Source organism: Cavia porcellus, unplaced genomic scaffold, assembly GCF_034190915.1.
Source record: "Cavia porcellus strain 051 isolate PalLab524CR breed Dunkin Hartley unplaced genomic scaffold, mCavPor4.1 scaffold_29, whole genome shotgun sequence".
In the NCBI taxonomy this organism is placed as follows: domain Eukaryota; kingdom Metazoa; phylum Chordata; class Mammalia; order Rodentia; family Caviidae; genus Cavia; species Cavia porcellus.
This window is the reverse complement of record NW_026947512.1, coordinates 5,645,650-5,658,311: the sequence shown is the minus strand read 5'-3', so window position 1 is coordinate 5,658,311 and position 12,662 is coordinate 5,645,650. Positions and strand designations below refer to the sequence as shown.

The following is a 12,662-nucleotide window of genomic DNA, read 5'->3' as shown; positions in this document are numbered from 1 at the left end:
GAAAACATCCTCTACAATTGACTTGATTCAGTGTTTTCACATAGCTATATAGCATTCCTCTGAGTCAGGATGGGTACACACTGCCTGAAAATAAGATAGAAACTGAAAATATAAAACTAAAAAAAGTGATTGAAAAATGTGTTTGTTGCTGCTAATGTTCTCTTTAAACTAGACCATTTGTCATCTCTCCTTCCCTTCTTCACTTTCCCAGATATCCTACCATCACCTTTACCCACTTCTTTCTCTTTTGTGTGTACTACATCATAGTTTTGAAAAAAAAAAAATTTAGTTAAAAAAGCTACTTTGTCTCTGATAATCTTTTTAAAGAAATTGTTTGCTTAATAATAGAGTCAAATGTTCTATCACCTATTTAACATTAAAACAAAAAATCTCCTTTTCCCCTCCAACTATTGCCCATTTTTCTGCTCTTCTTTACAGAAAAATTCTTTAATAAATGTTTGCATTTTCTGTCTCTACTTTCACTTCTCCTTCATTCTGAACTTATTCCCAATACTCAAACGGTATCATTTTTGTTATTATATTATTACTGTTATGTAAATCTAAGGTAATCAATATTAGAGAAAACACTGTGTAGTAACACTTATGTGTCTGGCACTGTTCTAAGCCCTTTACAGTTATTGTTATTGAGTCCATAAACAGTTTATGAGATAGGTTTCATTATTATTCCATTTTGCTGATGACAATGAAGTGGAAACTAACTCATCCATAGGTGTTACAGCTAGTAAGACAGAGCCATGATTTGAATCTAGACAGTCTCCCAGAGTTAAAGCTCTTAGATCATATTGTTTTGCTCAGTTCTTTGATCAGTTCTCTGTACTTAATCTCTCACTTCCTTCTCAATTACTTTACTAATTCTTCTTCCTCTTCCCAAGTTTATGAGTACTGAAAAGCTCCTGGGTAATCTTTTCCCTTCTTTTCCCTTCCAGTTATATTATTTTTAAGCACATGATCTGAAATACTGTCCTCATACTATCTCTAGCCCCCTAGTCTTCCTTGAATTACAGGCTCATCATGTTCATCTAGCTGTTGAGCAGCTCTACACTAACAGAAACAACCCCACTTGCTACTCATTCAGACCAAAGACCACTCATATCCCGTCAGTAAGTCCTATCAACTTCATCTTCAAAAATAATTCTATAGTGTGGTTCTCATCACCTCTGTTATTACCACCTTAGCCAAGACACTCTTCTGAGCTCTATAACAGCCTTCTATTTGGACTTTCCTTCTATTGTTCTTTTCTTTCTTTGGTCTGTTCAGTGTTCAGCCAATAGAATGATCTTTTTTTAAGTAAATAATTTCATTCTGCTGTTCAGACTTTCATTGTTTTCTATCACACTTGAAATCAGACTCTTTACCATAGGATGGCCCTTTTCTACCTCTCCATATGTGTGTCCTGTCATCTTAACCTCACTTGTTCCACACTGCCCCCACTGAGCTGCTTACGGTTGTTTCAGGACACCAAAGGCATTGTCATCTTGGGTCTTTTTATGTGTTCTGTTTCCTCTGCCAAGGATATTTTTCTCTAGGAGTAGTATGTGACTTGCTTTCTTGTATTTTTCAAGTTTTTTGCTAGCAGCCGTCACTTCAGAGACACTCCCTAACCAGTCTTACGGCAGTTTTTCCTGCTGCTTTTTCTTCAGGTACTTTTCATCAACTGACTGATAACTTCCACCACCAGAATAAAGGCAGAGGCTTTGTTTGTCTCATTTACTGCCTCCCCTTATAATAGCCATTCAATACACATGTGTTGGATAAAATGAAATAGTGAATAGAGCGCATCCAAAGAGTCTCCATTTTGCATAGTCTGCTCTGGCTCCCCCATGTCACCCATCTACCCCTTTTCTCTATTTCATTTGAATATCCTAGCTTTCAAGTCCTTATTTTATGTCCATAGTAGAAATGTGGTATTCTGAGAGGTTTGCAGTTAGTAGAAGTATGTTAACGTTTTATAATTAGTATGATTGTCTATCCTATTTGCTAAGGCGATTTGTTTGGAACTTCTTCCGCCTGGAAAATGAACACCTGAATAATTGTGGTGAATTTCGTGCCGTGCGGGACATCTCTGTGGCTCCCCTGAATGCAGATGATCAGACACTCCTAGAGCAGATGATGGACCAGGATGATGGGGTACGAAACCGCCAGAAGAATCGGTCATGGAAGTACAACCAGAGCATATCCCTACGCCGGCCTCGCCTCACTTCTCAGTATGTATAGCTTCCACTTACCTAAGACATATTATCTTTTCTGTTTTGTTGGATTTTGTTTTCATTTTTGTTTTGAGACAGGGTCTCATTATGTAGTGCAGACTGGCTTTGAACTCACTGTATAGCCCAAGCTGGCCTCAAACTCATGATGATTCTTCTGCCTCAACCTTCCTAGTGCTGGGATTAGAGGTGTGCATCACTCTTCCTAGTTCGTTCTTTGGTTTTTATTGTTGGAAAACACTTACGCTAAGACGCTATAAAGTTAAACCAAATGAAGTTGCTAATATTCAACCATATTTTACCTACAAAGAATAATAACAGCAAATTTATACCCAATTTCTAGAATGTCTTAATGAGTATATACAGAATAAATGTCATATATTATCTACTAATTGTATATATACAAATTAGTATACAGTCAAAGAAAAATTTGCTTGAGAATGATTTACTTGGCCCTGTAGTATGTTTATGTACAAGTAATCTTGATAAATTTTAGGTATTCTGTTACCTCTTTAATCTCAACCAAATTCCTTAATTTCTCTACATTATCTCTCTTCTGGGATTTGGGATTAATACAGCCTTTGTTTATAGATTAAAAAAATTTAATTCATTATTTCTTGGAAGTTACACTAGTTCCTTTTAAAAAAAAAGAGTTTATTAACTAGAAGCTATTATCTTACTAAATACCTATAATAATATTTTATTAGTCATTGACTTCGTATGTTCTTAAAAGTAGTAAGTTGCAGTTTTCTAAAGGAAATAGAGTTATCAAAGACTAAAAAGTGCAGGCTTGATCTTACAAGCAAGAATCACTTTTGGGGGATTGGGTGAGGAGGGTGGTGCTTAAACCCAGGACCTCAAGCATGCTACCCAAGTGCTCTACTGCTGGACTAGATCCTCAGCCTTTCTGTTTTTGAGACAGAGTCTTACTAAGGTATCTATGGTAGACTCATACTTGAGATCCTCCTCCTTCAGCCTCCTAACTAGGATTGTAGTCTGTGCTGCAACACTTGGCAAAGAATCACATTTGTTTCTTAGAAGCATGACATGAAAGTAGTGTTTTAGAAGTTTTCATGACACTGTGAAAGATACATTAAGAAAAGGATAACAGACCTGGAGACCAAGTAAACGTTGGTTACAGTATTTTTAAGTATGGGACAGTGATTCAATTTAGAATACCTAAAATTAACTATTAGAATGAAAGGAGACATTTTAAAGGAAGTAAAAATTAAAAAGCAAGAGGTGGTTATCCATAATCCAGTCTGATATAGCAAATAGAAAAGAATTTGCCAAAGCTTTAGATAAAGTTTTAGAAGTTCTGAGAAGGAAAAAGAAGATGGAAAAGAGGAAAAAAATAGTCAAGGAAAAGGAACTGAGTCTTAAGCAAGATAAAAACAAAAAGAAAGACAACCTGCCTGGCAAGTGCAGAGTCATGAGTTCGATTCCCAGTACCAAAAAAATTTTTAAAAAAAGAAGGAAAGACAGACAGACAAGCATCGTCAGGGAGGTTAGTAGGAAGAGAACCAAAGCAAAGTGTGCTGCTAGTGGAGTGGCACGTGTCTGTAATCCCACCTATGTAGGAGGCTGAGGCAGAAAGATGACAAGTAAGAGGCCAGCAAGACCTCAGTGAGACCCAGTCTCGAAATTTCAAAAGGGATACGGATGTAGCTCATTGGTAAAGTACCCTGGATTTGATTCTTGGGGGCAAAACGAGTAAGGGGAGGGTTAGGGAAGGCGAAAAGAAAGGCAAGTAGGTAGCCGTGCAGGCAGGCAGGGAAGGAGGGAGAGAGAAAAAAGCAGAGGGGAGTGAAGTATGGTGCTATAATACCAAGGAAGCCAGCAAAACAGATGCCACAAAAGGCTAGGGACTGGGTGTGTATGAAGTATGTAGTCTTGCGGAGTTGTTGATTGAAAATCTAATCCTTGTTACCAGCAGAGGGCAATCTAAACATACATTATTTCTGTTTTAGAAGTAGATTGTTTGGCAATAGATTATTTTCTATTTCAGGTGTTTAGTGGAAAAACACTGGGAAACTAGATTTCAACCAGAGAAAGACATTTAGAATAGGACAGGTTATGTACAGTGCAGAGTGCAGGGAATCTAAAATAAGATCTGAGTGGAGTTCTGATTTCATGACTCATGTAGCATTTAGCACATCCTTTAACCTTTTTCAAAGTCAGTTTCCCCTTCTGTCACATAAGAGTGCTAACTTCTGTTTCTTCATGTGCTTCTTTTGCCCCATGGGTCTCATGCATTTCAGAATATTTTAATGTTACCTAATCTCATTTTTTATCCTGCATAACATCCTGAATAAATCATCAGTTTGTTCTAATTGACAGTTAACAGTGATAATGAAATTTACAACTATGTGAAGTACCTAATTTTATTATTAGATAATGACAACAGTAGATAATATTGAGATGCTATATGCTACATTATGATTAAACTGATCAATTTAATCTTCACTGGGTCCTCTCAAATAATAGAAAGAGTCTCCTCCCTCTTCTGCATCACTGTTGTGTTTGTTTTGTTGTTGTTGTTTTTGAGACAGGATCTCCCTGTGTGATTCAGACTGCCCTTGAACTCACCATGCAGCCCAGTCTGATCTCAAACTCAGCAATCCTCCTGCCTCAGTCTCCGAGTGCTGAGATTACAGGCTTTCACCACCACACCTGGCTGTACATCACGTTTTGTCATGCCAGTCATGTGAAGACAAACAACTGTCATGCCTCTCCTTATCTTCTTATGGTTAACTCTCCTAGTGTTTCAGGCATGCATCAAGTGGTATTATTTCTCTCATCCATATCATAATTGCTTATATTTAATGCCTTATCATTTTTTATTATCCATTTTCTCCCTTCATGTGCACACTTGCTCCATGAGGTGAAAGGGATATTAAGTGAAATAGATATTATTGTTCCTTTTTTGCAGAGATGGAAACAGATACTTGAAAGAAGTTAAAAATGTATATTATAAATCAGTACCAGTATGAAAACTACATCTTCTTATTCCAAATTACTGCTTTCTCCGTTGAAAATGACCTGTTATATTCCTTTTAGCATCTTTCCAATAATGCCTAGAATTAAATATGAAACAGGAATAGTTTATCTGGTGTAATAGACAGTGCCTGGGGTCTGTTGGATGGTAAGATTGGAAATGTGCTTAATACAGTGTGTTTTAGTAGTAGTCTAAAGCTTTTTTTCTTTTTCTTGCCCTAGATCCAAGGCACGTGACACTAAGGTATTGATAGAAGACACAGACGATGAAGCTAACACTTGAGTTCTCTGGAGTCTAGATTAATACTCTTGGGTTTCGTACTCTGCAGTTCTTTCCTTGACCAACGCAACCTCTAGTACCTTTTTCCAGCTGAAAACAGGAGAAAACACATAACACATTTTCCGAGCTCTTCCAGATCGGATCCTATGGACTCCAAACAAGCTCACTGTGTTTCTTTTCTTTTCTTCTGGTTTAATTTTAATTTTCTATTTTTAAAACAAATATTACATCATTTTGCCAATCAGAGGACATTTTAAGGACAAAAACATAGTATCTATGGATTGTTCACTATCACAAGGACACAGATACCTATTCAGGATGAAGAACAGACATTGCAAGACCCTCTGATGGGACAGTACCGAGATGCCTCGGCTTCCATTTGACCCGGTTTTGACTGGTTAAAACCGGACATTGATTTTTAAATTTTTGTCAGTTTATGTGGAGAATTTTTTTCCTTCCCTTCATACCTAGCGCAGAGGGACTGGCCGCACTTGCAGGAAAAGTGCAATGTAGAGCAGTACCTTCATTCACGAAGCTACTTTTTAATTTGATGTAACTTTTCTTATTTTGGGGAGGGTTGCTGGGTGGGTGGGAAATAGATGTATTTGTTACATAAAGTTTTCTCATTATTTATGAAATTTAACCATAAAAGAATGAAATAACTCTTGTGCAATGAAGATTATAACAGTGAAAGATGACAGGGGAAACTAACATTGGTGACATTTGTGAGAGTCAGTCCCATATACCTCTTTAGGAGACAACTTGCACCAGTTTGACTTTTCTTTGCTTTGCTTTTAATTTTAAGCCAAAGTTTTATTACTAAATTTTCAGTTGCTGCTGCTTTACAGTCCTGAGCATCTCTCCCGTAGCAAGGCATCCCACACATTTCCTTACCACTGGTTGAAATTCCCATAAGGGATTCTGATTTTTTTTTTTTCTGAACAAACATGGAATACATTTGCCCATATTCCGATCATAGCAACTGAAGTAACGTCTTACTGCGCTTCGGCATGTAAGGTAATTGTAGTATAATCTTTGCTAATGCTGGATTGGAAGACAGAGTCACTTCAGAGACTCTTCACAGTCTTATTAGTTTTTTCCCTTTGGTCTCATCCCTTTAGCCAGAATTCTACTGAATTAAAAAGGTCTTTGTAAGGACACTGTATTTTTGAGCACATAGAAAAATTATCTTTCTTCCTTCATATTATAGTGATACAAAAGACCTTGGCAACCATTTTTCTGAGCAGTCTGAAAAGCTGAATGTTGAATTTCATGCTCTCCAATAATAGAAACCTGCTTTTAAAGTTTGAGCTGGGGGTCTAAATCTGTCTATGTATAGGAAATATATTTCCCTGAAAATTAAGATTAATAATGGTCTACGTGAAATGACCATTTCACTTTTGTCTTACTTATTCCCTTCCTAAGTTCCCTTGATTCACCAGAAAACCTTAAGACTTTTTATTTTCTTGAATAGGGTTGGGATTAAATTTAGTGTTCAGAACTGGCAATATAATTCTGAGATAGACACTTGCCCAGCATGCACAAAACCCTGGGTTTTAAAAAAAAATTAAGAAAATTGACATGAAATTAAATGAAAAGCTAATATAAATACCAGGAAGAAGTAAAGTTGTAAACACCTTATCCCCAAGGCTCAAATGGAGATTCAAAAAACTTAATTTTACACAAAGGGTCAAATAAAAAAGATAGCTATTGACACTTGCTTGTTTTAAAAATTGCCCTTTTATTCACCACTTTTGCATTCTGCTCACATATCATAAATCTTTATTCATCCCTGTCATGATTCTAGTAAATTGTATTAAAGTTGCTTTTAATACAAAATTTCTGCCAATTAACTACAAATAGTTTCTTTTAAAAAGAGTTTCTTCTTTAGTCTGTAAACTTCCAAATTGTGTTCCCTTTCTGAATCAAGAGTACTTTTTTCCTGAAAAGTTGTACAGCATTGTGGCTCCTATTTTTTTGTGTGTGTTTTTCCCTTGTCCCAAAACTGAAGAGAAAACACTTGCTTTTTTAAACAAATAAATTGAAATCTTTATAATAATCAGTGATAACTATTTAGTGACCCTTGGTAGATTAAACGTTGTGCTATATCTACTTAAGATTTTCCCCCTCGTTCTTCTGTTTTTTATACTGTAGTATATGGGGAAATATCACTGGCCTGTCAAGCAATAGTGACAGTTATCACTGAGTACATAAAGAATGATCAGTGATCAGTCATTTCTTATACAAATAAAATTGGTAGTGCTAATACATATCCAAAGCCATTGAGTTGTCAGTTTCATTCTGTTAGCAAATCTATGTGATCAGACACACAATTTTATACTTCTTGTTTTTCAACTCCCCAATGTTTGCACTTCAGTATATCCTGTGACCAGTTTGGTCTTTCTCCAACTTTTATGATTCTAGGTCCTAATCATATTGTTTTTTCATAGATAATATTATGATAGAAAGTCCTATTTTCTGATAATGTTTGTGCTGTTGGCATAGTTATTAGAAAAAATAAGCATGTAAATTTCCATTTACTGTGACAGATACTCAACCATGTATTTAAACATACACCTTTATGTAAAGAGAAGAGAGGGCTTTTCCTCATCAAGAAAGTTTGGGAGACAAGTATATTTTTAAATTCTTCCCTTCAAAAAAGGCAATATACATGTTTTACTTCTCAACTTTATATACCCTAGCCATCATAAAAAATGCTATCTCCTACCTAAAATTTTATTGGAAACTTATATACACTGAAACTCAAGAGAACTCTTGAGATGAATGTGACAGTCATTTTACAGTCTAACCAAAGATAAAAATTTAATCTCATTTTAGATTTAGAAATCCTAGTTTTCTTTTTAAGAAGCACTCAATTTTAGTATCAAAAATACTCCGCTACAGGACTGAAAGTACAAATAAAAGAATAAAATTCCTTTTTTATTTTATGATAGTATTAAAAGTATTACTATACATAGAGAAATTAGAAAGACAAAGAAGAGTGGTTTATTTGCTATGCACAAAAGAGTGCTGATAATTAAGGTTTCCTATACCATTACAAAGAATAATAGGTGAAGTTTATATCATATGGAAAGTATGAAATGATCAAAGATTGAAGTCATTAATTAGGTTTTAAGTAGCTATTTCTTTGGAAAGAAGCTAAAAACTCACAACTTTTTTTTCCAGCACTTAACCATTAGACTCTGTAAGGAAATTGTTTAATTTCAGATTCAGAAGCAATGGTATGAGAGGAAAATGCCAGTACCTCAGCAATGACTTGTGTGAACCCTTGAAGAAGGAAAGTAAGGTCAGACTCTTAGGATCCATTACACCCAGAATTGAAAGATGACATTTCTGACCTCCTACTAGAAGTAACTTATTGATATATGGTATCTTTCCACAGTGATTTAACCAAAGTACATTTACAAGTAGCAAAGGAGTTAATTTCTGCATAACTGAACTAAGTCAAAGTAACAATAGAAAAGATAGCCTAGCACTGAGTCAGGCAAGTAGCACACTGCTTGGAGAGTAATAATGTTGAAGGTAACAGAGAAGAGCAAGATGATGGACCACGCACGGCAGCAGAAGCGAGTTACCAGGAAAGCATGTGAGCCTGAAGGCACACAGGTGACGCCTCTCCATCTCCATCAGTAGTTCCCACACTGCTGAGAAGAGCTGTCTTTATCTTCTCATTTCCTCATTACTTTGCATTATTCAGGAAATAGCTCTTTATCCCCAAATGCAGTTTTCTAAGCAGTGACTAGAAAAAGAATTATTCTAAGGAAAATAATTTAGAAAATTGCCATGTCTGTAGTATTATTTTATTTTAAAATTTTGGATTCTCTGAAGTGATTACACTAATTTGGTAAATAAGGTTTGAGGTTATTGTTCTTTAATAGTTTACATAAAATTTACCTAACTCAAAAGATAAGTATTATATATTTAAATTTTTTAAATTAGCATAGCTTCTGGATTAAAAATAATCTTACTGAGTCTATGGTTCTCTTTAATACAGAAATCACTGTATTTTTTTTTGAATCAAATAAGCCAGTGTCATTACAGAAGAACTGTAGTGACCTGTGAGAATAGAAATTCTGATTAAGCTTTGAGAAAAGTTAGGTAAAGAAGAATAAATCATTTAGATCGTTTTCACCTCATTGATTTAAAGTAATTTTCTTTGCCTGTTGTAATTAGTTAAAGCAAGGAAAGTTAAAGACTTTCTAAATTTATATATATATATTTCTACATTACAAATATCAATACCAAGTGTTAAAATCTCCCAACTTTTCTACATTGTGAATCAATACAGTTATACTTATTAATAAGCAATAGAGTTCATTTTATTATAGTATAAGAAATGTGTTTTTTAGTGTTGCAGATCAAACTAACCAGCATTAACCACGCACTATTCACCAAACATGAATAGTAAACTCTTAACTAAATTTAGAAAAGCATAAATTAATGGGAGAATTTTGCCAAGGCATGAAGGAAAGCTTGCTGCTTGATATGGCTCATGAGGCCTTTCTTGTATGAATTATCAAAACTGACAATTGCCCTCAGAAGCAACTTTTCAGAACATATTTTCTTAATTCCTGGTGGAAGAGGAAGTGAAAGGGACAAAATGAATTGCCCTTGAAAAGAGAAGCATCATTATACTAATTTTTAATTTAAATACATTATAGCAGACCTTCGGTTTATTTTATTAAAGCAATCCTACCACTTTTGTTTTTCCTTTTTTTTATTTTATTTTTTTGTATGGTGCCATCAACCTAAGGACAATCAAATAACCTATTGCTTGCCTTGGATTCAGTATGTCTGTTAATTACACAGTTCCATCTTGTATACCTACAAACCAGTTATGTGACGAAACTTCCACTATATCCCCTTTCCTCTAGAGGTACTACCCCATGTCAGAGAACGGATTGCACTACTGCTAGGAAGATGGGGACTTCAAAGAGCATCTCACTATCCCTTGATCATTACCTTTGAGGTCCCTCCTACACCTCCCTGTTTGTCCATATCCACACCAGCATGGCAGTACTAAGAAGAAACATTGTGAGAAATCCCTGAAGAGTAATTATTCATGGCATTGTTTTGAAGTGTAAAGTAAAATTGTGAGCCACTCACATTTCAGTTGCAAAAAGAACGAAGCTTAAAATCACATTGTGAAGAGTTAATTTCTTGCCATTTTCTGGGTTAGCACAGATGTTGTTTCAACCCAGAGTATTTAGGAGGGAAATGAGGTGAAAAGTGCATTTTTATTTTTAAACTCTGTCCCTGTACTTGTGTTTCTTTGACACACCCTGCCTCCTCCATGCCGTGTTGGTTAATGATACTATTCTATGAAATCCTGAACTCTAGTTGTCAAAAGTAACTATGGATTGTGATTAGTCCCCTGTGGGTGCTTCTTTCGTTTCCTCTATTTTCTCCCTTTCTTTCTTACTCTCCACTCTGGTAAATGGAAAAGGTGACGTCAAAGAATTGATGCTTGCTTGGACTCATGTTGTATCTGTGACTATGCTATTAGCTGTCTCCTTTTCCCTTCTTACATGGGTAGTATTCTTATGACATGTGGAGTTCCCTTCTTGATAAGTAGGTTAAATGCACAATGTGGTACTGTTTTATAGTTTCTAGATGGTTGTATAAAGCAAAAAGTTAATGTGGTTATGTGTTTTTAAAAGAAAATAAGTGATTGGTTACAAAACCCTGTCTTTTTCATTATTACAAGCTCTCTGTTTTCCAACATTTTGCCGACTCCTTTGTCATTGTTAAATGGTTTGTGTCGCTGTGTTTTTCTCACTGGATTTCTTGGATTCCTGAACATGGTTCCTCTTATGATTAACTTGTATATGGGCTTAAGACAATACAATGGTGAAAATTTTTAAACTATTTTACTAAATTAAAAAATAATCTCAAGTGGCCTCTTTCTTCAGGTAGTACACAGGTATGACATAAACAATGAGATTAGTGCAACAAAGTTTTACACAAACAATACCAAATCCTGGATTAAATGTTTTGTTACATGTTAGAGAGCGGGACTCTTATTGCTGCCTGTCCAGGTCTGTGTGGCAACGTAACCCTTCCTGCTGAATTCCTTCATTAATTTGCACTCCTGATGTTTGTCTAGGAAAAAATCATAAATTAACTGATTCTAACATGAATATACCCAAAAGTCATTTGCTGGCTGAAGCATAAAAGCCCTTTCTTTTTATTTTAATACACTGGCTTTGTTTTTCCTATATTTCTGTTTAGGCTAAGCAAGAATTGGGTAGTATGAAGTTTCTGAGGCAGAATCAGTATAGGCTGTGACTATGTTTGAGTTACTAGATACATAACTCCCCTTTGTACAATTTGATACTATATATTCAGCATTTGTATGCCTCTAGTGTTATATTTTCCAAATATATAGCACTGCAGTTAGGTATGGGTTAACGAATTGACATCTCAGTTTGTTTATGAAAAGACAGAGTTAAAGCAGCAAAATCTGCAATGCCAGATGATTCAGAACCTACTCCCTCATCATCCATCTTAGATGTATCCAGAATCCACAGACTTTTTTTTTTTTTTTTTTTTTTTGTCTTTTTTCCTTTTTATCGGTACTGGGGATTGAACTCACGACTGCCTGCTTGCAAGGCAGGCGCTTATGCCGCTGAGCTAAATCCCCAACCCCCTAGAATCCATAGACTTTTAGTGTTCTGTATTTCTGTATTTTTTTATGGATAGTTTTTATTGTCCTTCTTGAAGGTTATAGTCATAATGATCAATTTTATACTTTCTGATAGACTTTTTTAGTTCCCTTAGGAGAACTGTGGAATTCTTGTACTTTTTTAAAAGAATAGTATATATTAAGATTCTAATATGTACTAAAAATTTCTTTAATGAAGTTGGTTTTATTATCCTTAGTTTTATGGAGACAAGAAGAAATAAAATTTATGTTTCTAAATGACTTTTCTGACACAACTGACAAAAAGCCAAATTCCTATAGCACCCACCCCATGATAAGCTGAATTTTCTGTCTCAATATTAGAGATAACTAAGATCCTGATGATAGTCTCCCTACAGACACACCAAGTTAAACAGCTATTCACTCATCAGACTGCCTTCACAAGAGCTAAAGAAATCAAGCAAGAGATCACAGTTCCTGCTTTTAGTGTAACAAA

The 12,662-nt window shown here is 35.3% G+C and overlaps 1 protein-coding gene across 2 annotated transcripts in view; it reads left to right on the top strand.

Annotated features, from left to right (window-relative positions):
* Nucleotides 1-11,418, top strand: part of Xpr1 (xenotropic and polytropic retrovirus receptor 1) — a 183,827-nt gene extending 172,409 nt beyond the window's left edge. For both annotated transcript variants that reach the window (XM_003474894.5, XM_063239820.1), the window contains 2 exons: nt 2,004-2,225; nt 5,445-11,418. In XM_003474894.5, the coding sequence (XP_003474942.1) occupies nt 2,004-2,225; nt 5,445-5,505 (283 nt within the window). In that variant the 3' untranslated portion in view covers nt 5,506-11,418. The remainder of the gene's footprint in view (nt 1-2,003; nt 2,226-5,444) is intronic.
* The last annotated feature ends 1,244 nt before the right edge of the window (nt 11,419-12,662 follow it).